Here is a 26,128-nt window from a genome sequence, read left to right on the forward strand (position 1 = left end):
TCTCAGCTTCTGCTCTCATGTCTTATGTTGTCTTGAACTTTAACCTCTCCACCTGAGTTACATCTCACCTTATACCCGAGTTTGTTATAATTTTCCCTCAAAAAAAGACTACTACAAATAGGGTCAATAATTCCATAAATTTGACATACGAGTAGTTCACAAGCAGAAATGCATATTTAAAATAAGACACACCCATACGTGTGGCAATATACATTTTGATCCAATCCACATTAATACATGTTTTACACATGACACATCCCTAGGCATTGCAATATATATTTTTACCCAAGTCTGGTATCTGGGTGGAGTATGGGCACTGCAGTCACCAACTGTTAGACCTGTCAGTGTCCCCTTACCTACAGTTACCTTCTTTTTCATGTGTCAGGACTGTTTGTGCCTCCCATATCTTCTCTTCAAGTACTCTCAGTCCTATGTTTACTGTTCTTCATGTGGGTCAGGCCATGTGAAGACCTTCCCATGTGTCACCATCAAGACTTCAAACAAAATTCTAATTACATGATACTGTGTTTGTCTATTTTTCCTCTGCATTCCTTCTTCCTTTATTTTTCTATTTCTCTTATTCCTTTTTCTTTTCTTATTTCTTTTATCTTCTTTGACTGTGTCAGGTTACCACAAGCCCACTCACCTTTTCCATTCCTACTAATTAGATGAGGATTCCAATCTTTCTAAATCATAGTAGCTCAATTGCCCTAATCAAATGTTTTCATTATACTTGTCAGTGCCAACTCTATCTCTAATCATTATACAGATAATTCCCTCGTTTTTTTGTAATCACCATTGCTATCTGTTACTAAATATTTTTGTCTTCAATGAAAGATGTTCTCTATTTATATTTATTGATACATGGATACATAATAGTTACAAGCAGGCTTGTACTAGAACTGTTGAACGGACTGGATGAAGTGGATAATGAGCAAATGATGTTGAGAGAGGAAAACTTAAATAGAACTACGAGATCGCATAATAAAAAGATAGCCAAGGGAATATGCTTAAAGGATGTGAAGAAATATAGTTTCCCACAAAGATGTGTTGAGGTGTGGAATGGTTTGAGTGAGGAGGTGGTGTCAGCGAGGAGTGTGCATAGTTTTAAAGGAAAGTTGGATGTGTGTAGATATGGAGACGGGGCCACACGAGTATCATACCCAGGCCCTGTAAAATTACAACTAGGTGAATACATGCGCTCTCACACACACACACTAAAGAAGTGGACTGGGAAAATTATGAAAGTGGTATGGGGGAAGAAGCCTGAGGAGAAAGATTCTTGAACCTAATGATAGACAATATGATGGACCAGAGAGTAAAGGAATGCACAAGATTCAGAGGAAACGATGAGCCGGCAAGATTGGACCTAGTTTTTACAAGGGGTATACAAATGAATGATGATATAAGATATAAGTGCCCATTGGAAAAGAGTGACCATGCAATATTAGAAATAGATATAGAAGAGAGAAAGGAAGATAGAGACAATTCGTACAAAGGAGACCGCTTAAATTTTTTTTTTTTTTTTTTTTTTTACATAGGGAAGAGGGCCAGCCAAGGGCAAAAAAAAGAAAGTTAGAAAAGCCCACTTGAGCTGGCTCTCCAAAGACTTCAAAAAGTGCCAAAACCGTCAGCCAGAATTAGGGGAGCAAATGCCTCGATACCTCCCTCTTAAAAGAAGACAAGTTGTAGGAATTCGGAAATACAGATGCAGGGAGGGAGTTCCAGAGTGTACCAGTGAAAGGGATGAATGATTGAGCGTATTGGTAAACTCTTGCATTAGAGAGTTGGACAGAATAGGGATGAGAGAAAGAAGAAAGCCTTGTGCAGCGTGGCCACAGGAGGAGGGGAGGCATGCAGTTAGCAAGATCAGTAGAATAGTTACCATGAAAATAGCGATAAAATATAGAAAGGGATGCAACATTTCGGCGGTGAGAGAGAGACTGAAGACAGTTAGTCAGAGGAGGGGAGTTGATGAGACGAAGAGCTTTCAATTCCACCCTATCAAGCAAAGCTGTGTGACTGGAACCCCCCCCAAACATGCGAAGAGTACTCCATACAGGGACGGATAAGGCCCTTATACAGAGTAAGCAGTTGGAGGGGCGAGAAAAACTGGCGGAGACGCCTCAGAACACCTAATTTCATTGAAGCTGTTTTAGCAAGAGGTGAGATGTGAAGTTTCCAGTTAAGATTATGAGCAAAGGACAGACCGAGGATATTCATTGTGGAAGAGGAGACAGTTGAGTGTCATTGAAGAAGAGGGGATAGTTGTCTGGAAGGTTGTGTCGAGTTGATAGATGGAGGAATTGAGTTTTTGAGGCATTGAAAACTACTAGATTTTCTCTGCCCCAATCGGAAATCTTAGAAAGATCGGAAGTCAGGCGTTCTGTGGCGTCCCCGCATGATCTGTTGATTTCCTGAAGGGTTGGACGTCTCTGAAAGAACGTGGAAAGATGTAGGGTTGTATCATCAGCGTAGGAGTGGATAGGGCAAGAAGTTTGGTTAAGAAGGTCATTAGTGAATAATAGAAAGAGAGTGGGTGACAGGACAGAACCCTGAGGAACACCACTATTAATAGGTTTAGGAGAAGAACAGTAGCCGTCTACCACAGCAGCAATAGAGCGGTCGGGAAGGAAACTTGAGATAAAGTTGCAGAGAGAAGGATAGAAGCCGTAGGAGGGCAGTTTTGAAATCAAAGCTTTATGCCAGACTCTATCAAAAGCGTTTCATATGTCTAATGCTACAGCAAAAGTTTCACCAAAATCTCTGAAAGAGGATGACCAAGACTCGGTAAGAAAAGCCAGAAGATTACCAGTAGAGCGACCTTGACGGAAGCCATACTGGCGATCAGACAGAAGATTGTGAAGTGACAGATGTTTGAGAATCTTCCTATTCAGGATAGATTCAAAAACATTACACAAGCAAGAGATTAAAGCTATAGGACGGTAGTTTGAGGGGTTAGAACGGTCACCCTTTTTAGGAACAGGCTGAATGTAGGTGAACTTCCAGCAGGAAGGAAAGGTAGAAGTCGATAGACAAAGTTGGAAGAGTTTGGCCAGGCAAGGTGCAAGCACAGAAGCACAGTTTTTGAGAACAATAGGAGGGACCCCATCAGGTCCATAAGCCTTCCGAGGGTTTAGGCCAGCAAGGGCATGGAAAACATCATTACGAAGAATTTTGCCAGATACTAACACCTCTGTTATGCGTTCAGCACAAAGAGATGGGTCTCTGACACGGAAGCAATAATCATTTCAGGGAAAATCAGCATAATACTCGTACCTCCTCAGGTCCCGCCAACTGGCAGAGGCAAAACGCCCGAGGCACTTTCGCTTTGGGGGATCCTGCGGAGGGATTGGAAAAATAGGACAACATACAGAAATGAGATTGTAATCGGAGGAGCCCAATGGGTGACAGCATAAGCAGAAGGGTTAGAGGTGAGGAAGAGATCAAGAATGTTGGGCGTGTCTCCAAGACGGTCAGGAATACGAGTAGGGTGTTGCACCAGTTGCTCTAGGTCATGGAGGATAGCAAAGTTGAAGGCTAGTTCACCAGGTTGGTCAATGAAGGGAAAGGAAAGCCAAAGCTGGTGGTGAACATTGAAATCTCCAAGAATGGAAATCTCAGCGAAAGGGTAGAGGGACAGAATGTGCTCCACTTTAGAAGTTAAGTAGTCGAAGAAATTACTATAGTCAGAAGAGTTAGGGGAGAGATAAACAGCATAGATGAATTTAGTTTGAGAGTGACTGTTAAGTCGCAGCCAGATGGTGGAAAATTCGAAAGACTCAAGAGCGTGGGCACGAGAGCAAGTTAAGTCGTTACACATCCAGCTTTGGAATAAAAATGAAAATTACAGAAAGGCAGATATTGAGAATCTCAAGAGCTATTTTTAAAACGTAGACTGGGAGGAGATGGAAAATTCAGAGACAATGCAAGACAAATATAACTTATTTTTGGAAATATACAAAATAGGAGTCAGGGAATATGTCCCAAAATATAGACCTAAAGAAGAAGGAAAGAAAGATTGGTTTAATGCAAGGTGTGCCAAGGGAAAGGAGAAAAGAGATGGAGCATGGAAAAGGTGGAGGAGAAATAGGAATCCAGCAAATAAGGAAAACTTCAAAGCAGCGAGAAATGAATATGTTAAGGTGAGGAAGGAAGAGGAAAAGAACTTCGAAAAAGACATTGTCGAAAAATGTAAGGAGCAACCAAAATTGTTCTATAGATTCATAAATGGAAAAATTAGGCAAAAAGAAACAATAGAAAGGTTAAAAGGAGAGAACGGGATGGTGGAAGACCCAAAAGTATGGCAGAACTATTAAATAAAAATTCCAGGAGGTCTTTACTAAGGAATCCAAATTTGAGAGGCCACAGAGTAATAGAGACAATCTATATGAAAGAGATTAAAGTAACCAAGCTTGAAATAAAAGAGTTAATGAAGGAACTGGATGAAGAGAAGGCAATGGGACCAGATGAAGTCTCAGGCAGAATACTGAAAGAATGTAGGGAAGAACTAGCAAGTCCTATATACATCATAAAATGCTCAATAGAAAATGGAACAGTACCAGTAGAATGGAAAAGAGCTGAGGTGGTTCCCATATATAAGAGCAGAAGGAAGGAAGAACCTTTAAATTACAGACCAGTATCACTAACTAGTGTAATATGCAAGATGTGTGAAAGAATAATAAAGAAACAATGGATCGAGTTCCTTGAAGACAACAAATTAATATCAAATAGCCAATTTGGTTTTAGAAAAGACGGTCTTGTGTAACTAATTTATTGAGTTTCTATTCTAGAATAGTTGATAGAGTACAAGAGAGAGAGGATGGGTTGACTGTATTTATTTGGATTTAAAAAAGGCGTTTGATAAAGTGCCACATGCAAGATTACTGTGGAAGTTAGAGGAGAAGGGTGGCTTAAAAGGAAGCACATTGAGATGGATAGAAAATTATTTGAGGGAGAGAAATAAGGACGGTAGTTAAAGATATGAAGTCAAGTGGAGAGCAGTAGAAAGCGGAGTGCCACAGGGGTCAGTATTGGCACCAATACTTTTCCTCATTTATATTAACGACATGCCAGAAGGAGTGAACAGCTACACAAATCTGTTTGCGGATGATACGAAACTGTGCAGAGTTATAAAGCAAAAGGAGGATTGTGAAATACTGCAAGAAGACTAAATAAGATCTGGGAATGGAGTAAGAAGTGGGAAATGGAATTCAATGTGAACAAAAGCCATGTCATAGAAATGGGAAAGAGTGAAAGACAACCTGTGGAAATCTATAAGATGGGAGATGGAGTAGAACTGGAGAAAGTCGAAAAGGAAAAGGACTTAGAAGTGACAATGGAAGAAAACAATCAACCAGTAAGCCATATTGATAGAATTTTTAGAGAAACATAATTTGCTAAGGAATATTGGAGTAGCATTTCACTACATGGACAAAGAAATGATGAAGAAATTGATAAGTACTATAATAAGACCCAGATTGGAATATGCAGTAGTGTGGACCCCTCATAAAAAGAAACGCATAAGAAAAATAGCTACAAGAATGTTTCCAGAATTTGAAGGGATGACATATGAGGAGAGACTAAAGGCTATGGATCTACCAACCCTGGAATAAAGAAGGGAGAGAGGAGACCTGATAAATTGATCAACGGAATGGACCAAGTGGATAATGAGAAACTGATCCTGAGAGAAGAATATGACATCCGAAGCACAAGATCGCATAGTAAAAAGCTGAGAAAAGGAAGATATCTGAGAGATATTAAAAAATATAGTTTCCCGCAGATATGTATTGAGACGTGGAACAGTTTGGATGAAGAAGTAGTGTCTGCAACAAGTGTGCATACTTTTAAAGCAAGATTGGATAAGTGTAGATATGGAGAAGGGACCACACAAGCATAAAGCCAAGGCCCTGTAAAGATCAGAGCAGAAACTACAACTAGGTAGAACCTAAGACAAATGCATGGTCAGTACAGGAATATGAAGAAATGACAAAGTTGATACAGGAACATGTCTGGAAGAAATGTTGGGTGGCTGAAATTATGAACGAACTATAATGATGGGAGATTTTAATTGTAAAGAGGTGTGTTGGGAGGACTGGTCAATGGAAGGATCAGAGACAACATGGGGAAATACACTATTGACACTGGCACACAACTAGGTAAATACACACACACACACACACACACACACACACACACACACACACACACACACACACACACACACACACACACACACACACACACACACACACACACACACACAGCTTCCCTCATAGAAGGGTGGAAGCATGGAATAGTTTAGACGTGGAACGGAATGGATCAAGTGGATAATGAGAAACTAATCCTGAAAGAAGAATATGACATTAGAAGCACAAGATTGCATAGTAAGAAACTGAGGAAGGAAAGATGCCTGAGAGATGTTAAAAAATTTAGTTTCTTGCAAAGATGTGTTGAGACTTGGAGCAGTTTGAGTGAGAAAGTGGTATCAGCAACGAGTGTGCATAGTTTTAAAGAAAATTGGATAAGTGTAGATATGGAGACGGAGCCACATGAGCATAAAGCCCAGGCCCAACTAGGTAAATACAACTAGGTAAATACACACACACACACACACACAGAAATTAGGCACATTGCTATCACTTATTCAAACTACAAGTTTCACAGTTTCAGAAGTGATGTTTACATCTTTATGCTCATTTCTGATTTCACAGAAAGCTGTAATTTATTATTTGCTATAAAAATAACTTCTGAATACTCCACTTGTTTCTACAATTTCCAGTTCTCAGTCAGTTATTCTATGATTGTAAGATAAATAAGGACATAACATGCAAATATGGTAGGTACATATCTGAAGCATCTAGAGATGATTATGCAACATATAATTGTGAAAAAATATCCTTAATTTAATTACACTAATGGTAGTGAGAATATAATAAAAATTATGCTGTGGTATTGAAAAGGTTACATTTGCATTTAAAGAATTGAAGGTTTCAACATATTCACTATCTATGGTGAAGAAAGTAAATTCTATTTTATTATTATTTACAGTTCTCCCTTTGCTCATTTCTTTCTCTTTTACAACTGTATTAGTCTCAGGTTCATGTTGAGCACTCTAAGTATTCTTTCCATCTTTTCCTATTCTGTAATGCTTTCCCTATTAAAAGAAACTATGTAAACCTTTTGAAGTTACTTGTAAAATTAATAATATAAATCTTTAATTCCAGGAAAGAGATAAGCGCAGACGAGGTAAGAAGAGAAAAAATGATGGGGACGATGGCGATGATGATGAATTTTCTTACTATCAAGACAAGTTTGAGTTTGGAGAAGTTGTGTATGAGCCTCCAAGCCTTGACACCAAGAAACTCACAAAGAAGATGAATGGGAAAGAGGAGAAGGTATTGGTGAACTGTTTGTCCTTGTTTGATTGTTGCTCTGCCTTGCCTTTGTATGTACCATTGTCACCTAAAGAGAAAAGTTGCATTGCTGAGATATAAGTAAACTTGTGGTTCTTGTTAAGTGGACCAATTGAGTTGAAAATCCCAAAAATATTGAAAAATACCAAAATTATCTTATAGCATCCTTAGGGCTAGTACTTCACAAAGCAGGCATGATAATTCATCATCTAAGTTTAAATACTCTTTAAATGCTAACTTATATGACCACAATCACACTTCGTTGTTCAGTCAAAGTCATTGCAGATGGAAGATGGCTGTAAGAAAATATTCATAAAAAATACTTAAGTAAAAAATAAAAAATAAAAAATAAAGTTGAGAAGGAACAGTTTTGTCCATAGTAGTGTGTGGAAGCTCCTCCCTCAGCTCAGCTGGTGAAATGAGCCAGTCACTCACTAGAGCAAGGAAGGAGGTAGTGATGCTCTCTTTTTCACCAACTTTTTTAGACTTGTTTTTAGTACTCATTCACTCTGCACTCTGTTCTCTTTCACCATGATGGGTAAGAGGAAGTCTTACCTTAATCAAAAGAAGCAAGTTACTGGCAAAAAGGGCATTATATATCAGCAGACAGCAGAGAACAATGTGAGCTTGTGTGCATAACCTAACAGCACATCAGCTGGTGCGTCCTTCCCCCACCTCACCTTCCACTCCAGTTATGTTTCTGCCTCTGCTGCCCTTACTACTACTTTTGCTACATCTCTTGTTACTGTACAATTACAGCCACTGTATTCAGCATCATTGTTTCCACTGGCAAGGGAACCTCTTAGTGAGAAGGTCTAAAATTTTTGAGAGCGATGAGGAAATCACATTCCATACGAGATAATGTATTAGTTTCAGTTAACAGCTTAAAGCACTGGTCAGCAACACGTGTTGTCCCAAAATATGCAAATAAACTCCCTGACTTGACACTTACCACTAATTACTGTGGCATGTCCTCGTTGTGAAAATCATGTGCAGTGTTCCATCTAACAAATTCCAGATGCCAACAAAACAAGTCATCTGTCAACACAGTAGCAATTTTAGCTCAAGATCATTAACTCAAAACAAATGAATAATAAAACTTGGCACCTAAAAAATTCCTTCCAGTATTATATAGCTAGATATGGATGAAAAGCTTGTGACTGTTCCTTAAAGTCTAAACCTTTATATTTCAAAGCTAAATTATTGCACTCTCAAGAGGCTTTTCCTTGCCATTTATGGTCTGATTTTGATGATTCTGATAAAATTTTGAGTGTTTAGTTTTGCTAAAGAGAAAAATCCAGATGAGAAAAGTGGTTAGATTTTTTTTCTCAATAGTAACCAAAAAATGAAAAATTGTCACTATTTTCTTAGAAAACAGGTAAACTATATAGTTACAATTTCTCAAGGAAATTCCCCACTCCCTAAAGTCAAAATAAGCAAAAGTCTAAACCTGAATTTCCTGTTTTACCTTAAAAATAACTATTGCTCCAAATTCAGTGAAACATACAAATGTAACTCACCTAAAGGAACTTCAACTCATAAAAATTTGGTGTAGTTTGGTTTATAAATGAGAAAAAAAAAAAACATTGACTAAGTTAATTTGATTTGTTATTTATGAACCAAAGTGCACCAAATTTTCATAAGCCTTTAGAGTTATATACATAGATTTTATTAAATTTATGAGTTATTGATTTATTTTTTCTTAAGGAAAAAAACTGAGGCTTAGTTTGAATATTTTGACAATTTTTTGTGAAAATCAACATAAGATACTTCGATGGTTTTTCAAGAAAATCACTTGACGAGTTTTCATTCTTGGTTTTGTGGTTAAGAAAAAAATCCAGTCTTCCTTATCTGGATGTTTTTTGGGAGGGAGGGGGTATTATAACTCCCTTTCTAAGGACCAGAATCTAACTATAAATGGCGGAGAAATGTGCTTCAGTAGTGCAGGTAGTTTTTGAGATATGGGGCTTTAGAATTTAAAAGGGACACTCAAGCACTTTTGATCAACATATATTACTGGAATTTTTAGGTGCCTAGCTTTATAATGATTTGTTTTAAGGTGTAGTAGATGACTTTGAGCCATAATTCCAATTGCATTGACAAACTTAGTTTTGTTGGCATGTGGAATCTTTTAGATGTAACGCTTTGCACATTTAATTTTCACACCAATGACCTGCCACACTGATGCAAGAGGCTCGGTGATTGGTGACAAGTGTCAAGCTGGAGACTTTTTATATGCATGTTGTCAACCAGTGTCTGAAGTTGCTCAGTTGAAACTAAAACATTATCTCCAGTGAATGAGATTTTGTCATTACTGGAAAATTTTGTATCTTTTCTTGCTAATGGAAACATATGTTGAAGGTAGTGGCTCTAATTGTACAGGAGCAGACATAGCAGAAGTGGTCAGGGTAGGAGAGGTAGAAGCATGATTTAGATATGGAGTGGGAGGCAGGAAGGAAAGACCAGCTGACGTGCTCACCCTTCTGTTGTTCCCTGCTCTATGCTAATAATGTATGGTGTGCATTTGTCATTAACTCACTCCTTGAGTAAGGCAAGACTTACTCTTATTCATCATGGTGATTGAAAGTAAAAGGTGGGTTCTCTCCTCTCCTATTCATCATGGTGATGGCTCTCTCCTCTCCTATTCATCATGGTGATCGAAAGTAAAAAGTGGGCTCTCTCCTCTCCTAGGCTGTGAGAAGAAACTTCCATACACAATAAAAAATAAAGTGTATTGTATAATTTCCGTCTTCCTTACAATGACCTCTAGTGAATGACAGTGTGAGTGGGGAGTATTTAAATAGGTATGTAAATGGCATTCAAACATTGATGAATTATTCTCCCATGAAATGATTTCTTGCATTTTCTTTATTTTTCAACTAGCCTCCTAAGTACACTCCTTGGAAAATTGCATTAATCAAGATAATGTTAGTGTATCCTCTCTTGGGAGTCACATTGAAGAGGGAGACATTTTCTCTAGAATAACTGAAATGTGCTCAGCTCATCTTGTCCCACCACATCTTTATCCTCTTTGCTTATTTGTATACCTTGTAGAGATCATGGTGGTATGGACTCATTGAGGCCCTGTGCATCCCCCTGGATGCCACAGGAACTGATTGATACTTTGTTCTCATTTCTAGATTCATGGTTTACTTCTCTTGGTTGATCTCATCTAGCTACCTCAGTATTGTTATTTAGATCTGATGCATGTAGCATTTTTTCTGTTATAGTCATGTATGGGTATACAACTGTCATTGAGTTTTGCTAATATTTCACTTTTTTTTCACATTTCATTTAGCCTTTTACATAGTATGGATCATCTAGCATGTGCTGAATATCTTCTTTGTAGGCATTGAAATCTGGAACAGGGATGTTATGGTTATTGGAAATCTTTACTAAAAATTTTACCAGTCTGAAGCATTCTTGTGTTGGTGGTATTGAGAGGGACATCATACATGTTTTGATGGAAAATGACAACTACATTAGCAATAAATCTTTGTTGCTACTACTTAAATGACAGTGCTGAGGGTGGAGAGTCTTGAATTCTTGTGGTGTAGTGATTAAATGAAAAATTTCAGATGTCATGACCAAACCTATTAGTTAAGTGATATTCAAGACTTGCATGTAGTGCAGTTCTAGTTAATAAAAGTCCTTGTGATCTGATTTTGGCATGTCTACCTGCATCTATTGGATTTACTGTGAGGAGTAGAAATTAGTTCATTGGCATTGAATTTAAAACCTTTGCCAAAGGATGAGGTTAAAGTGATGGTGATCACCAATTCATCATTACACCACCACCAGCATAACCACAAAAGTTTGATGCAAGGTACTGTGTTGGCACTATCAAAGCATGGTATGACTTTTTCCCCAGTACAATTCATTATGTATGTCAGATCTCGTGGCTGTAAGCAAACCTTAGTCAACGATTCTTTTCGTTGTCGTAATATTCCTTCAACAGATTTCACAAGCACTATTGAAAAACATTTGAGAGTTGTTGGTTGATCAGCTGGAAACACTTAACAACACAAGCCAACTCAACCATCACCACCACACCACCAAATATGAAGTTTCCTGCTGAGAGTAGACACCAAATCTTTTATAATAACAATGAATAACATATTTGCATGAAATTTCTCTACTCAACAGTCTGTTTGTCTTCTATAATGATTTCCAATAGTCTAGTAGCACTACTAAGCACTACTAGAAACAAACCTCTATTACTGGAATTTATATTACTTTAAAATCTTGTGTCTGTTCAACACTATCATGGAAAACATTGCACTACAGCTTTTCATTTTCAACAAAGTTAAGTTTTAGTTGATTTTCTCTATTGTCTGTTTATTTTCCATACAATGATCTCTAAGCCCTGTATATTATTAATATTTACAGTGAGGGTAAATACCACCAGAAGTACATATCAAATAAAAATTAAACAAAGGTGTGGCCAGCGTGATGATTATATTCTTCTCTTCCACAGTCCATTGATACAGTCCTTTTCTTTAATTCATTTCATGGCATGAGAGAGAGAGAGAGAGCTATATTGTTTTATTATAAATATATATACTTCTGGTGATGTTGACAGTAACTGGGAATAGAGATAGAGGTAATGTATGGAAATTGCAAATTGTGGTTGAAAACAAATATACCAAATAGGAAAAGAACTACAAATGAACAGTGTAAAACTCATGGTGCAATGCTTTTTTTACACATCAAAGTGGGTCACAGATACATCATTTAAAGTCACAAACATTCTGATCTTGTGTATTTTTGGTGGTGTTATTCCAGTTATGAAAGTCAGCAATATGTATGTACAGTATGAGTGGAAAGTTTTGATGTCACTGGTGCTTTGTAATTTTTTTTCTATGATAAACAGAGGAGACCAGCAACTACTTTCCCTGGAAGGCAAGATGTTCTGATGCTTTTGGAACACTAACTGGCAACCTTCTACAGGCAACAGTGTGCAAGTCACCTCAGTTAACTCTTCAGCTGACATGGAGAGATTGTGGTCTATCCATTTAGTGTGCCAAATGGAGGCTAACTGCGTTATTATTTTGCTTCCTCCTGGGAGCATCTAGCTGACAGAATACAAGTAGTGAATTGTCACCAGAGCTAGTTAAAGGGAAAGGGTCTCCTTGTGGCCTCCTGCTGGGCAACACAGATTAGTTTCTGGAATAGATCCAGAAATTAATCTGCAGCAAACATTTTCCCTCCCACTGCAGTCCCTGACCTAAGTGGTTTGCTGACATTTACTAGGATCCTTTTGAGTGTTTAATCGTGCAAATAGAGTCCGGGAATTATGGCTGCAAATGTGGGCAACAAGTCACCTACCTGCCTCCAATGTCACAGACTCTTCGCCTTCTATAGGGGGCCAAGACTTCACGAGTGATCTGCTCATGCCATGGAATTTCATTCTGAAGATAAGTAGAACAGACAAAATATATGAAGTGTACAGAGGAAGACCAGGATGGAAGAGCATCAAGATGGAGGGAATGGACCTGGAGAGGGTAGATGCTTTCAAGTATATGGGAGCTACCCTATCAGCAGATGGCAGGGAAGATAAGGAAATAACTAGAAGAATACAAGCAGGATGGAGAAGCTGGAGAGATGTATCGGGAGTAGTGTGTGACAGGAAGATGTCAGTAAAACTAAAGGGAAAAAAGTATGTATATAAGACTGTGGTGAGACCAGCAATGACATATGGAGCAGAGGCATTGCCTGTGAAGAAAGTAAACAACCAGAGGATAGAAGTAACAGAAATGAAGATGCTACATTTGATGTGTGGCATGACAAGGGAGAACAGAACAAGCAATACAAGGATCAGAGGAACAGTGAAGGTGGGAGAGATATCGAAGAAGACTTGGGAAGCAAGGTTAAGATGGTACAGGCACATCATGAGGAGGGATGCAGCAAGTGAGGAGAGGAGAGCCCTGGATATGGAAGTGCAAGGAAGGAGGAGGAGAGGAAGACCCAAGATTAGATGGAAAGACTGTATACAAGATGACATGAAAGAGAAAGGACTGCAAAACAACATGTTTGGTGACAGAGGAGACTTAAAAAACAGTGATCCCGTATAAAGATGGGATAATCAGCTGACGAAGAAGTAAATGCAGCAGACTGTTTCGACTCACTCAAAGGGCAGCTGGGACCAGGAGGAGCTGATGCTCATGGCTACCTTCGAGGTGAATAATCCTGGAATACACAACATTAACCAGGTGCTCGTTGAGCAGATAGTCCCCCATCAGACTCTGAGTTCACCAAGGGGGCTCGTAAAGGCCAATGCTATAAGTCACAACTTGGGGACTTAAGCTTGCGCCAACCTTGAATAGGGGCCAGTGCACCAGTTCCTCCTGGGCCTCCCAAGCCATCTTTGGAGGAGGCAATAATATCTGCCAGGGGCAGACCCACAGACGTTTCTGCAGTTGACGAGCAGCCCGAGTGTGAGGTGCTAAGGTCGCTTAGGTAAGTGGCCACCTCCTTCAGGTTGTCCATTCCAAACGGTGTAGCTGACTTAGAACAGATGGTGAAGGAGTGGTGCCCTGCTGGGCCTTACACTTACCAACCTCCTGGTCTAGGGGAGGAAGGTCATAGTGGGGACCCAAAAATGGCAAGATGCTGGAAGTACGCAGAGCCCAAAATTTGTGACATGAAGATAGAGGCTGGGCCATTTAGGTCCTGAAGGATGTCCTGGCATCCTAGGCTGAAGGATGTACTACTCCAATCCCTAAAAAGACCAACCTGGAGGAGCCAGATTTCTGCTCTCTCATGATCATCTCTCTCCTCCTCCGGTTGTTAATAAGATATTAGCGACAAGATTCATGAAGACCGCCCCATTACCAGCAGCACAGAAAGGCTTTGCACCTGAGGAAGGGGTAGCAGCAGCCAGTCTCTTCCTCGTAGAGGACAGCATTAAAAGCGCCACGATCACCAATTTGTCCCTTTCTGTGGCCTTCATTGATTTCAAGAAGGCATTTGACCCAATGGGCCACCTATCTCTCTGGCTGCAGAGGTGGGGTATTCCACCTGAGCTCATTGAGTTTATTAAAAACTTGTACAGCAAAGCTGCCACTGATATTATGGTTGACAGTTACAAGATTTCTAAGGGTGTTCTTCGAGGCGAGGAGACCCCTGTCCCCATACTTATTTAACATCACCTTAGATTGGGCCTTATCAGAACTCCCAGAAAATGTTGGGATGCATTTTGCTGGAGAGATAATCAGCTGCATCACATATGCTGATGATGTGGCTCTTATGGCCTCCACTGGTGCCGGTCTCCAAGCCTTGCTAGATGCTTTAGTCAAGGGGGCCAGTGCAGTGGGGCTGCAATTGGGCCCCGCCAAGTGCATGACCTTAAAGATCATAGGCGATCACTAATATAAAAGATGGCTGGTTGACTCCGATTCCATCTTTACTGTTAATGCTGTTCCTATAAAGAGCTTGTCCCCAGGACAGACCTGTTGTTATCTTGGGCTGAAGATCCAACCATCAAGAGGTTGTGCCGAGCCTGGCCGGGCACTGGCCTCCATAAAGCAGGACTTAGGATGCATCCGGAAAGCACCCTTTAAGCCACAACAAAAACTGTGGACCATTAGAAATGTCCTGGTTCCCCAGCACCAATACCAACAAGTGCTGAGGCACTCCCCTAAAGTTCTCCTGAACAAGATTGAAGCAGAGATGTGCAGGCGTGTCATGAAGGCTCTCCATCTGCCTCATGACATGCTCAGTACAGCACTGTTTGCTAGGGTGGCTGATGGGGGCTTGGGAATACAGATATTCTCAACTCTGATCCTGGCCCTCAAGAGGGTTGTGTACAAGAGGCTGGCTGCTTCAAATGACACTAGGGTGGCTGGGTTGGGAAGGAAATATCTCAATCTGCAGGGCCTCTCCCAGAAAGACTTGTTGGCTGCTGCTACACAACTCCGCTGTGAGCAGCTGTATGAGTCAGCCAATGGGAGGGGACTCCAGTGTACTGATCAGTTCCCACCTACGCACAAATGGGTCCATGACGGAACTCTCTTGATACCCGGCCATGCCTATATAAATGCCTTCAAAATGCGGCTTGGCTTGATTAGCCAAAGACTTTGGTCATCTAAGGGCAGACTATCTGTCCCCGTGCTATGCAACCTTGGATGTGGGCACATTGAGTTGTTGGGGCACATTTGGAGGATGTGGTCCAAGTACTTGTGGCCAAGTGCACCAAATGTCATGACCATGTATGTGCTTACCCTTCTTACGAAGCTCCTTCTGAAGAAACATCTAGAGGTTAGAAGGTAGCCCATTATATGCATGGCTGCTGGAGTGAGGAAGCCTTACATCATTTGGGATAAAAGGAGCAGTGTGGTGATAGATGCCCAGGTGATCTCTGACTCTTCTGCTGGAGACTGCCTGGCGCATATGCACCATTTGAAAACATCCTATTACAATACAGAGGACATGTGCGCTTGGGTGCGGGAACGCTCTGGTCATCTCCCCTCCTTTACGACCTTAACTGTCAATTGGAGTGGGATGATGATGCCAGCATCCTTCTCTGGCCTGAGGGACCTGGGGCTGTCCAAGGACTAGCTCAAACTTGTTGTAGTCAGGGCTATAGAAGGTTTAGCTACCTTGGTGCAATCCCATTGTGACATTGGAGGGCTGGGATATGCATAAAGCTGCCCATCAAGACCTAGCCTACCAACATCGGGCAAAATACATATGATAATAATTACAAGCAAAGAGAAACATGGAGGTGCTTGCATTATACAAGTCTCGCCATGATCTCCCATTTATTTCCACTCAAACAGGAGTTAGGCTGATGATGTCATCAGTGCACAATTTCAAGGATGCTGGTCTGCATTATCCAACTTTGAGTCTAGCAGACCTTACATGTTTCTTTTCTTTGATTTCCCATGCTGTCAGCCTTTGGTTGTTTAGCTACCTGGTTGGAGATGAGTGCACAGATCTTCAGAGTGGTCTTACAAGATGTGCTAGACTTTGGAAATTAGACAATTGCAAAACCCTCACCATCATCACTGAAACACTGTATCAATCACCATGTTTTCATCAACCTAACTACTGTTTGAGTGGAAATCAATCATACCAGCCTTATAATGTAAACACTTCATTTTGCTTGTTGTCATTATGGGCATGTTGAAAGAATAGGAGATAGCAAAATAACACAGTTAACCTTTGTTTTACACACTAGATGGACAGAATATGGTCTCTCTACATCAGTTGACCTGTTGCCTATTTTTGGAAGAGAATAGAAGGTTGCCAGTTGGTGTTCCAAAAGCATCAGGACATCTTGGCCTCCTGTTAGTTGTGACCTTCCTTCATTTACAGTGGGAAAGAATGGCGTTTGTCCTCTGCCATTAAGACTTTTTTCCCTCGTGCTAGAGAATTGTAATTACTAATGATTGAATGGTAAAAATGCAGTGTAAGTAAGGGTTTGGTGTGGTCACTCAGCAGGATAAGGCATAATTAGTGGATAGGCCATGATGTCATCAGACTGGATGGGGAGGTGGTGGTTCTGAGGAATGAGAAAAAAAAAAAAAAAAAAAAAAAAAAAAAAAAAGTTGTACAATACACTTTCTCATGGTTTAAACAAATTTAGTGAATGATGAAGTTAACTGAATTTGATAACCGTATCTTGTATGAACATGTGAAAAGGCATGTTGTTCATCAGTATTAAATTGGCATCATCATAGAGACAAGGAGTCCAATTTCACTTAAGCATTTTGATCTTTTAAGGCAGACAGAAAACTGATTCCAACACACACAGCAAAACTCACAACATTTGAAGACAGAGCTGTATTAGCACTCCTACACCATATCGGAACCACTCCCTAACCCTGTTCCTCAGTTGATGATTGTGGGAGATTGTTCCAACATATATTGTTATCACAATTAGAAATATGAACCCATTCCATTCATGTGCTCACAGCTGCTGCTCATTCATTCCTATTGTGTGCAACTTCTCCTTTTGCTTTGCAGACATTCCTCAGTATCTAATTCTATTTCTGTGCTAAAACTATATATTTCCCATAACATCACCTAATAGCCAGTTATCTTGGGCAATTGTTTTTCTGGCATTCTTCCTGTGACCAAACCATCACAATACTGAACTGTAAACAAATTCTTACAACACTCACTCTTCACCTCATTGTTGGTCACCCAGTCTATTCAATTTGCTCCCTACAAGCTATGCAGCTTTCTATGTTCTATCTCATACCTTGATTCTCTTATATTCCATTGTTTATCCAAAATAAAATACAACTGGTACTGTTATTCCCCCCATATAACCTCAGCATCCATTCCAAACAATCAATCTAAAATACCTAAACCTATTTCATTGATTCTATCTAAACTTCATCTCTTCATCCACAACATTAATTCCCAAATGCATAATCTGCTTAAATTGTCATATTTTTCAAAACTTCCTTCATCTTCCTATAATCTTTCATTCAAAACTCTTCATTTCTTTGCTTTTACTGCTGTTCACTTGTGAATTCCCTTTCTCTACACCTCTAATGTTCTCTTCCAGTAGTCTTGATCATCCCTTGAAGTCAGTCACCACAGCAATATCTGTAAATAATAGCTCATTGAGTAATCAGTAGAGTAATCAGTAATCATCATAATCTGAGACATAGTACTAACAAATATTGAGCATTGTTTAAAGGAAATTGAGGTAGGAGAGACTTTAGCAAACAGTGACCATCATAAAATTAGATTTATCATTAATTCCAGTAGGGATAATATAGTGAATAAGACTAGAGTCCCAAACTATCAGAAAGGCAATTATGGTAGGTTACGTCAGTTATTAGGAGAGGTAAACTGGGAAGATAGTTTTGGAAATAAAACTGCACAGGAGATGTGGGATATTTTTAAGGTTGTAGTAAAGGGTATAGTGATGCAGTGTATCCCTTACAAAGATATAAGGCAGAGAAACAGGAAGCCATTATGGTGGACTCATGAGATAGGTAGCCAGATCAGAGAGAAGAGGGCATACAGAGAGTTGCAGAAAAGTGGGAAGATGTAGATTTGATTAGGTACAGACAGGTCAGAGATGATTTGAGTAAGGTTATAAAAAAAGTAAAAGGCAGGCAGAGATAAAACTAGCTAGAGCTGGGAGTAAAGATCCCAAAAAATTATATAGTTATTACAAGGTCAGTGATAAAAGAAATAAGGATAGGATTGGACCACTCAGAAAAGATGGTGTAGTAGTGGATCAAAATGAAGACATAGTAGAATTATTGAATGAACAATTTTCTTCAGTATTTACTAGGGAAAGAATAGGAAATCCTGTTACAAACAGTGCGACGAGTAGTTTAAGAGCTTTAAAAAATATTGATATAAAACCGGGAATTATTAGGAAATTTATTCTTGAACTAAACGATAGGAAAGCTAGTGGTCCTGATGAGCTACATGCCAGAGTACTTAGGGAGGGTGTAGACAGTATTTCTGAAGCACTTAAGTTAATCTTTGAAAGATCACTTAGGTTTGCTGGAAGTTAGCTAATGTTACTCCAATATTTTTAAAAAAGGTAGGAAGGATGATGCGAATAATTATAGACCGATCAGTTTAACTAGTATAGTATGTAAGTAAGATACTAGAGAAAATCATTAAGGGTAGTATTTGGGAGCATTTAAATGAGAATAGATTAATTAGAGATACCCAACATGGCTTTAGATCAGGGAGGTCCTGTCTTACAAATTTGCTCGATATCTTAGAATATATTACCAAGGAGTTAGATGATGGAAATAGCATAGATGTTATATATCTAGATTTTAGCAAGGCGTTTGATAAGGTACCGCATAGGAGGCTAGTGTACAAATTGAGACTACATGGGATAGGGGGTAGGTTAGTTGATTGGATTAGTGAATGGCTTTCTGATAGGAAACAGAGAGTAGTATTAAATGGGGCAATGTCTGAGTGGAAGGAAGTGGTTAGTGGGGTACCCCAAGGATCAGTGCTAGGACCTCTTCTTTTCTTGGTGTACATTAACGATTTAGATATAGGAATTAGTAGCAAAGTATCAAAGTTTGCAGATGATACTAAGATAGCATGTGCAGTACAGGGTGAAAAGGACAATTACAGAATACAACGAGACCTGGACAGGCTGATAGCATGGGCAGACAGGTGGCAGATGGAGTTTAATTCTAAAAGTGTCAGGTTATGCATTTAGGTAAAGACAACACAAACTTTAACTATGAGATGGAGGGATGTTGGCTAGAGGCAGTAGAGGAAGGAAAGGATTTAGGAGTAGTGATAGACAGGACTATGAAATTTTCAAAGCAATGTTTAGAAGCAAGAAATAGGGCAAATAGGATCCTGGGTTTTATAAATAGAAATGTTAGTTATAAAAGTAAGGAAGTGGTGCGTAGCTTATATAATTCCTATGTTAGGCCCCATTTAGAGTATTGCATACAGGCCTGGTCACCCCACTATAGGCAGGATATCAACATGTTAGAAGCAGTTCAGAGAAGAGCAACTAGGATGATACCAGCATTAAAGCGCCTGGAGTATAGAGATAGATTAAAGGAATTAAACATGTTTTCATTTGAGAGGAGATGTATAAGAGGGGATATGATAGAGTTATTTAAAATGTTCTCAGATACAAACTACATAGATGTGAGATCTTTCTTTACCTTAGAGGAGGGAAGTAGGACTAGAAATCATGGCAGGAAGATTAGAAAGCAAGGCTGCAGGTTAGATATAAGAAAATATTTCTTTAGTCATAGGGTGGTAGACTTCTGGAATGCATTGCCAGAGACGGTTGTAAATACCACTAGTTTGACAATGTTTAAAAACAGATTAGATAAGCACTTAAATTTATTAGATTTATAATTATGTATATAGCACTGCATGATAGTTTTTATAAGAAATTTACTATAGTTAATCCCCATGTATGGGGACCACAAATTGTAGAGGATTTCGCTGTAGGACTTAGCCCTGTTAATGGGCCAAATATTTAGAATTAGTATATAATGTATTGTGTACTTGTAAGTGTATCTTTAAGTACTGATGACGAGGTCGCTGTGCGACTGATACAGGATAACCTAGATGGGCCCTGGTGGCCCTTTGTTATCCTATTATTTATGTTATGTTATGAGACCAAAATCAAACCTGTTCCTAATATTCTGGTATTTAAATACCTTTACAACTTTATCCATATATATACTACAGGAAACAAAGTGGCATTGTACATCTCTGCTGTAGCCATATTGGAAGAGCAAATCAGCCACTCACAAAATTTTACATTCCAGCACATGGTCCACGCGACTATTCACATAAAGCTTGTTTTGCTCCATAGATTATCATAACAATCCACATCCCTCTTTTAACAACTGTCATAATCTAGCTTTGAATGCACGACAACCCAAAATGCACCTTTTTCTTTCACCAACTTCTTTCAAACACTTGACTCACAGTAAATGCATGATTCATGCATCCTTTTTTCTGAAATGCACTACTCTCAAGTCACATACGAGTATATCTCCTCTAGTTCTCTTCATACTACTACTGTACACCTCATCTATAATGATCATTAAATTTGTACTCTTAACCTGTCACTTCACTATATACAAAAGAACAAGACATCCAGTTAACCCGGTACTTAATTACTTGTGAAATGTATGATTTAATTTGTATTGATTCAATAACCACCATCCAAGCACTACTTTTTGAAGCATTCTGGTATGCATCCATGTTAATCTGCAGCTTTCTCTTTTCCTATCTCCTGCACTACACTATCTAATGAGTAATGCATTCATTCTCACTCCCAATCCACCTGCAATAAGGTTCAACTCTCTATTCTTTCTCCCCAAGATTAATCAGTCTGTCCCTAAGTTGTATTTAAAATAATGTAATGAATTATATTTCCACAGTCAAGATCGTTTTTGTTTATGGAGAAGCTGAAGGAAAAGCAAGATGAAAGTTCGCCCTCCAACAAGCCTAAAAAGAAAGCAGCCCAGGTTCCTGCTGGGAGACGTAGGATACTGGAGCAGGAGCGGCAGAGGGTGGTGGAGGCATATCGCAGCTTGAAGGCCTCCAAGTACACCCTCACTCAACAGTCCACCATGTGATGTGATGCCTCCTCACACATCTTGTATTGTGATTCCCTGTAAAAGATGTTAATAAATTGTTATCTGACCACTTGGAAATATATCTTGTATTAGTCAAGTTTTCCACCAAGCATTTTTGACAGTTTTGCCTTCTTATTCCATGTATGTTCCAAAAAATATCAACATTTCTCGAATTTCCCTTGCTATCTACTGACACACTCCTTCCTTTCATAGGCCTTTTTGAATGATCCTTTGATACTTCTACCTTTCATAGCTCTTCTCCCTCTTACTTCTCCACTCATTTTGCTTTGTTAATGTAACAGCATCCTGACACACTTCTGCTTCTTATCCTCTCACAAACCATGATCTTACTTTTCTCAACAATCATTTTGAGTTTCTGCCTTGCATATGTTTATATGATTAATCAATCACTTTTTCACTCTGCAATGTGTCATCTGCAAACATTACATCGCAGGCTATATGAATCCATTAAATTCAAAGAATATACATTTTTTCTTTATCAACATTATTACAATATCCTTGGATGTATGATACCATTTCTACAAGTGGCAAAAATGTTTTTGCCAAGCCTGCTGTGGATAAAATTCTTCCATAAAAGAGCTGGTCATGATGGATGTGAATTCTATATCTATAACCCATCCTTGTTATTGCATGATGATGTTACACTGGGTGCAAGTTTTGATGATTCTGTCTTCATATGAATTGGGAGTGGCAATCTGCTGACAGCCCCCAATTGTGTGGATTATGTAAAAAGGGTGTTTATTAGGGGTAACATTGCCTCATACTTCTGCTAAGCTTCTGTTAAGAAGAAATAAGTCTGGTAGAAAAATCTAAAGAAAGCCTGTCAATAAGAAAGGAAATCTTGCATAAAAATCCACTTTTTTTTCTCACACTTAAGATGCGGTCTTGATTTCCTATTGCACTCAATCACTTAATGCACTATAATTTCATATATAATTTCCTTGCCTCCATGCCATGATCTCTGGAAGTTTTTTACTTACATTCCTGTATTCTTTTGTCTTATAAATACATAATTCCTTTATCTAAATCTTTGCTTTCAGTCATCTCTGATAATTTAAGGCGCTGCAAGTAATGTAACAATTAAAACTATAATATATAAATGGAATGCAGTGTAGAAATATAATAAGTATTGATGAACAAGAATACTTACTTAGTGCGAGTTAAGACGACAATGTGAAAGCAGACTTGATGAAGGGCTGAGGAATGATGAAATCTGATCTCATCCACCAGGCATTTGTATAACTTGGAGGTGATCTGTGTCATCAACTGGGTGATTTAAACCGTCAAAGGAGAAATACTTGGAACATTCTTGAGCTTGGATGTGCGAGGCACACCTGACTGTTCGCAGGTGATGCTATTTCTGGCTGAAGGTGAACAGGAGCTGCAAAAAAGGGTGGATGTGTAAGTAAAAGAAATATGAAGTGAAGGACAAGCAAGGTCGTGATATTTAAAGTGAATGAGGTAATAAATTTCGAGACCTCACATGTTAAAGAGGATAATGCACCGCGAGATCATGTTGCGTGATGAGAATGGACGAACGCTACTGAAGCAATGACGATAGAGTACGAAAATGAACAAAAAGTTACTTAATTCAATCAAGTGTATTAAGATTACGCATTAAAGGAATGTGTGCGGAAGTGAGCATAAAACTATGTATATATATATATATATATATATATATATATATATATATATATATATATATATATATATATATATATATATATATATATACTACACACGAAACTCAACACTGGAGGAAGAAAAAGGGCAAACATTGGTTCATATACAAGACTGCAGGTGAGAGGAGCAAAGTTAGCGAGAACGGGTTAAGTGCATATTATCAAATACTGTTTCAAGTGGAAGGTGGATAGATTTCTGGATGATACCAGATAGTAAGTATTATATGGTAAGAAGCTACCTTGTGTACGGCAAAGTGGTCACTGTATTGTGTTTGTGTTCTTTATATTGATATAAAATGAGGATGACCTAAACGTAACGAAGAAAAAAAGATGAAACTTAAGAGGATGCTTCATATGACTAAATACATAACTGGTCGTTACAAAAATAAAATAAAACAAAATAAAATACGAAAAAGATAAATAATAAACAAATGCACTGAAAAATTCATTCGTTAATGCAACAAGTGAAAGCAAGCACTGGTCAAATGATTGTGACGTGGCAATGATCCAGCAAGACGCGTAACATGAATCAGTGTCTTGTTCTTATTCGTCATTTCTCGGTCATTTCTTGATCCAGAGTAAGCCTGAACACGTTAGAAAGGAGAGTCTTCATAGCATGGTGCGTGACTGTGGGATATGACATCATGTTATCTATGTAATTAATACGAATATATGTCAGGTGAAACAAACTCAATGTTTTCCACAGTTCACATGATTTATTCATACTGAAGGGATGTCTGAAGCAGCAGGAAAGGTGACAACGGGGATACTATCTTAGTTAATAAACTAGTAATGAAAAGGTGACAGCTTTTTCCTTATCTTTCTCTTGCAGTCGTCAGATTAAGTCCTAAAATTCACCAGTTTTATCGGCGGTGTCCACAATCTTGCTGCACAGCTTGGCCTTCCATGATATCGCCGGAGTGTTTTGGTCGGGGTGGGGTGGGGATGGGGGAAAGGCAGGGTGGCAAGACAACAACACGGAATCTGCCGCGTGTCCGCCTCCACATTTTTGGTAGAAAGTGGCAAACATGACGGAGCTTCGTGATACATCAGACAGATTGCCTTTTTTCTTTTTCCCGGAGAAGGCAGAGACAGTTATGTTCGGATAAAAGACAAGGCATTGTGCAATGTGTCCGGGGCACAAAAGTGTCCCGTGTCTAAGATTACTTAGAAAAAAAAAAAAAAAAATCATCCTACAAACGTAACTTCCACTCTGAGTTAAGTAACTCAAATTTCAACTGAAATGCAACACAAAGTGATGATACGGACATGTAAAAAAGTCAAGAGGCTCTTCATCACTCACCTTTCACCCTGACAACGAGCCGACAGGAAACTGCCAGAAGATTATGGACACGGGAGGATGACAAACTGAACTGCCACTAGTGAGGACATATCCTGGCAGGTGGAGAAGCTACTGCAGTGATAGCCCAGCGTTGTCGATACACTTGCCATTTGAGCGATGAAGAAACCTAGGTTTATTGTACAGAATCACGTAAAAGCATTCCGACATCTACCCTTATATCTAAACTATAGGCAATATAAGCAAATCTACTGTCAAGAGTTCCTTTCTATACAGACGTGCGTTATGGCCAAGTAAATGCGCAGTCTTGGTCAAAAGTACGTACGTTTAAAAACATAATAGTCTATTATGTTCATTTCAACTATATTTTGCATTTTCCATCAGTAAGAAGTTCTCTGGTGTACCCCGAAACTATATTATCAGGTTTTGAAAGGAGACTGGCAGCAGCAGAAGAGTAATGAATCAGTGAAGAAGCAAAACACAACGGGAATGAGTGAGTAAGGTTACACTCGACCTCTGGCTGACCGTCCATTGCTGAGTATCTGACCTCGGATACTGTGCTGGGAAGTTGACACACGCCTGAGTCACAGGGTCTCCTCACTGTTCAGGCCACTTATTGTTTCTTTTCTTCGAATACGAATGTGAAGTGCCACGCGAGTTCTTGAGGCGTACTTGTGCTCTCTTCTCTTGGAAGTACTCCGTCCCGAGAAACTTGAAAGATAAGTGAAAAATAAATAAATAAATACATTAATAAAAGAACAGGATGAGAATAAAAGAACAGGATGAGACTGACCATATCTATATTTATCTTCGCCATGATTTGTTTCCTAATTTGAGTCGTTCGACACTTTCACTGCAGTGTGACAAATCCGAACACTAAAAACAATATATGAAATCTTTACGGACATCTAGAAGAATTAATAGGATAAAAAGAAAAACGAATTTTCAAGTTCTAGGTAGTACAGTGTTTGGTAGTGTTTGTAGAACATGAAAAGATGTCTCAGAGTATTTAGTAATAAAAGAAAAAAATACGTCAAATAACAGTGATAGAGTTTAGATGAAATGACAGATGAAGCTTTTATTCTGGCAACAATTCACACAAAGGCAATTGGACATGAAGGATGAACAATAAAAAATGTAATCATGAGGAGCAGTCATAACTTTAGTAGAATGTTGCTCCTCCTTGCAGACGCGAGGCTCTCTACTCCTGACTTACGCAACAAAGTAAAATACAGGAAACTTCATGACAGTAGTTTATGGCTCTGGGTCTCCTTGGGAAGGGAAACTGTTAGCAAATCGGACGTTCAAGGCATGGACAACAAATTCCACTCGAGTGAACAAACCAAGACCCGACAGAAATACTTAAATACTACATCAGTGACTTCTCCGAAAATAATTACTCAAGTGGAAATGGCCATTATGATATGTGGAGTGCCGGTGCCTCGTTCCTTGCCCGCGGTGATGATGCAACTCACAGCCCAGGCTCCAGCAGTCCCACTACCACCAACAGCACCACCACCACCACCACTACTACTGCCACCACCACACACCTCCCCCCTTCCCCAATCCACTAGAAAAGCCCTTGAACTCCTTCCCCTCACTCGTCTACTCCTCCCACACTAAATACTTACACAGAAACACGAAGACACC

At 39.2% G+C, this 26,128-nt stretch overlaps 1 protein-coding gene and 1 long non-coding RNA gene across 3 annotated transcripts in view; one reads left to right on the top strand and one right to left on the bottom strand.

Moving 5' to 3' along the window:
- LOC123518820 (coiled-coil domain-containing protein 137-like) overlaps positions 1-21,555 on the top strand; it is a 44,590-nt gene extending 23,035 nt beyond the window's left edge. Inside the window, exons 5-6 of the mRNA XM_045279849.1 lie at positions 7,227-7,397; positions 21,278-21,555. Of these exons, the coding sequence (XP_045135784.1) occupies positions 7,227-7,397; positions 21,278-21,475 (369 nt within the window). The 3' untranslated portion in view covers positions 21,476-21,555. The remainder of the gene's footprint in view (positions 1-7,226; positions 7,398-21,277) is intronic.
- Positions 21,556-22,360: 805 nt separating this feature from the next.
- LOC123518821 overlaps positions 22,361-26,128 on the bottom strand; it is a 48,558-nt gene continuing 44,790 nt past the window's right edge. The window contains exons 4-6 of one of the 2 annotated variants that reach the window (XR_006678888.1): positions 24,804-25,189; positions 24,482-24,647; positions 22,361-22,877 (exon numbers count right to left, since the gene is read on the bottom strand). This is a non-coding gene — a long non-coding RNA (uncharacterized LOC123518821). The remainder of the gene's footprint in view (positions 22,878-24,481; positions 24,648-24,803; positions 25,190-26,128) is intronic. The other variant, XR_006678887.1, reaches the window with a different exon arrangement.

The sequence above is a fragment of the Portunus trituberculatus genome, chromosome 44 (assembly GCF_017591435.1).
Source record: "Portunus trituberculatus isolate SZX2019 chromosome 44, ASM1759143v1, whole genome shotgun sequence".
Classification (NCBI taxonomy): domain Eukaryota; kingdom Metazoa; phylum Arthropoda; class Malacostraca; order Decapoda; family Portunidae; genus Portunus; species Portunus trituberculatus.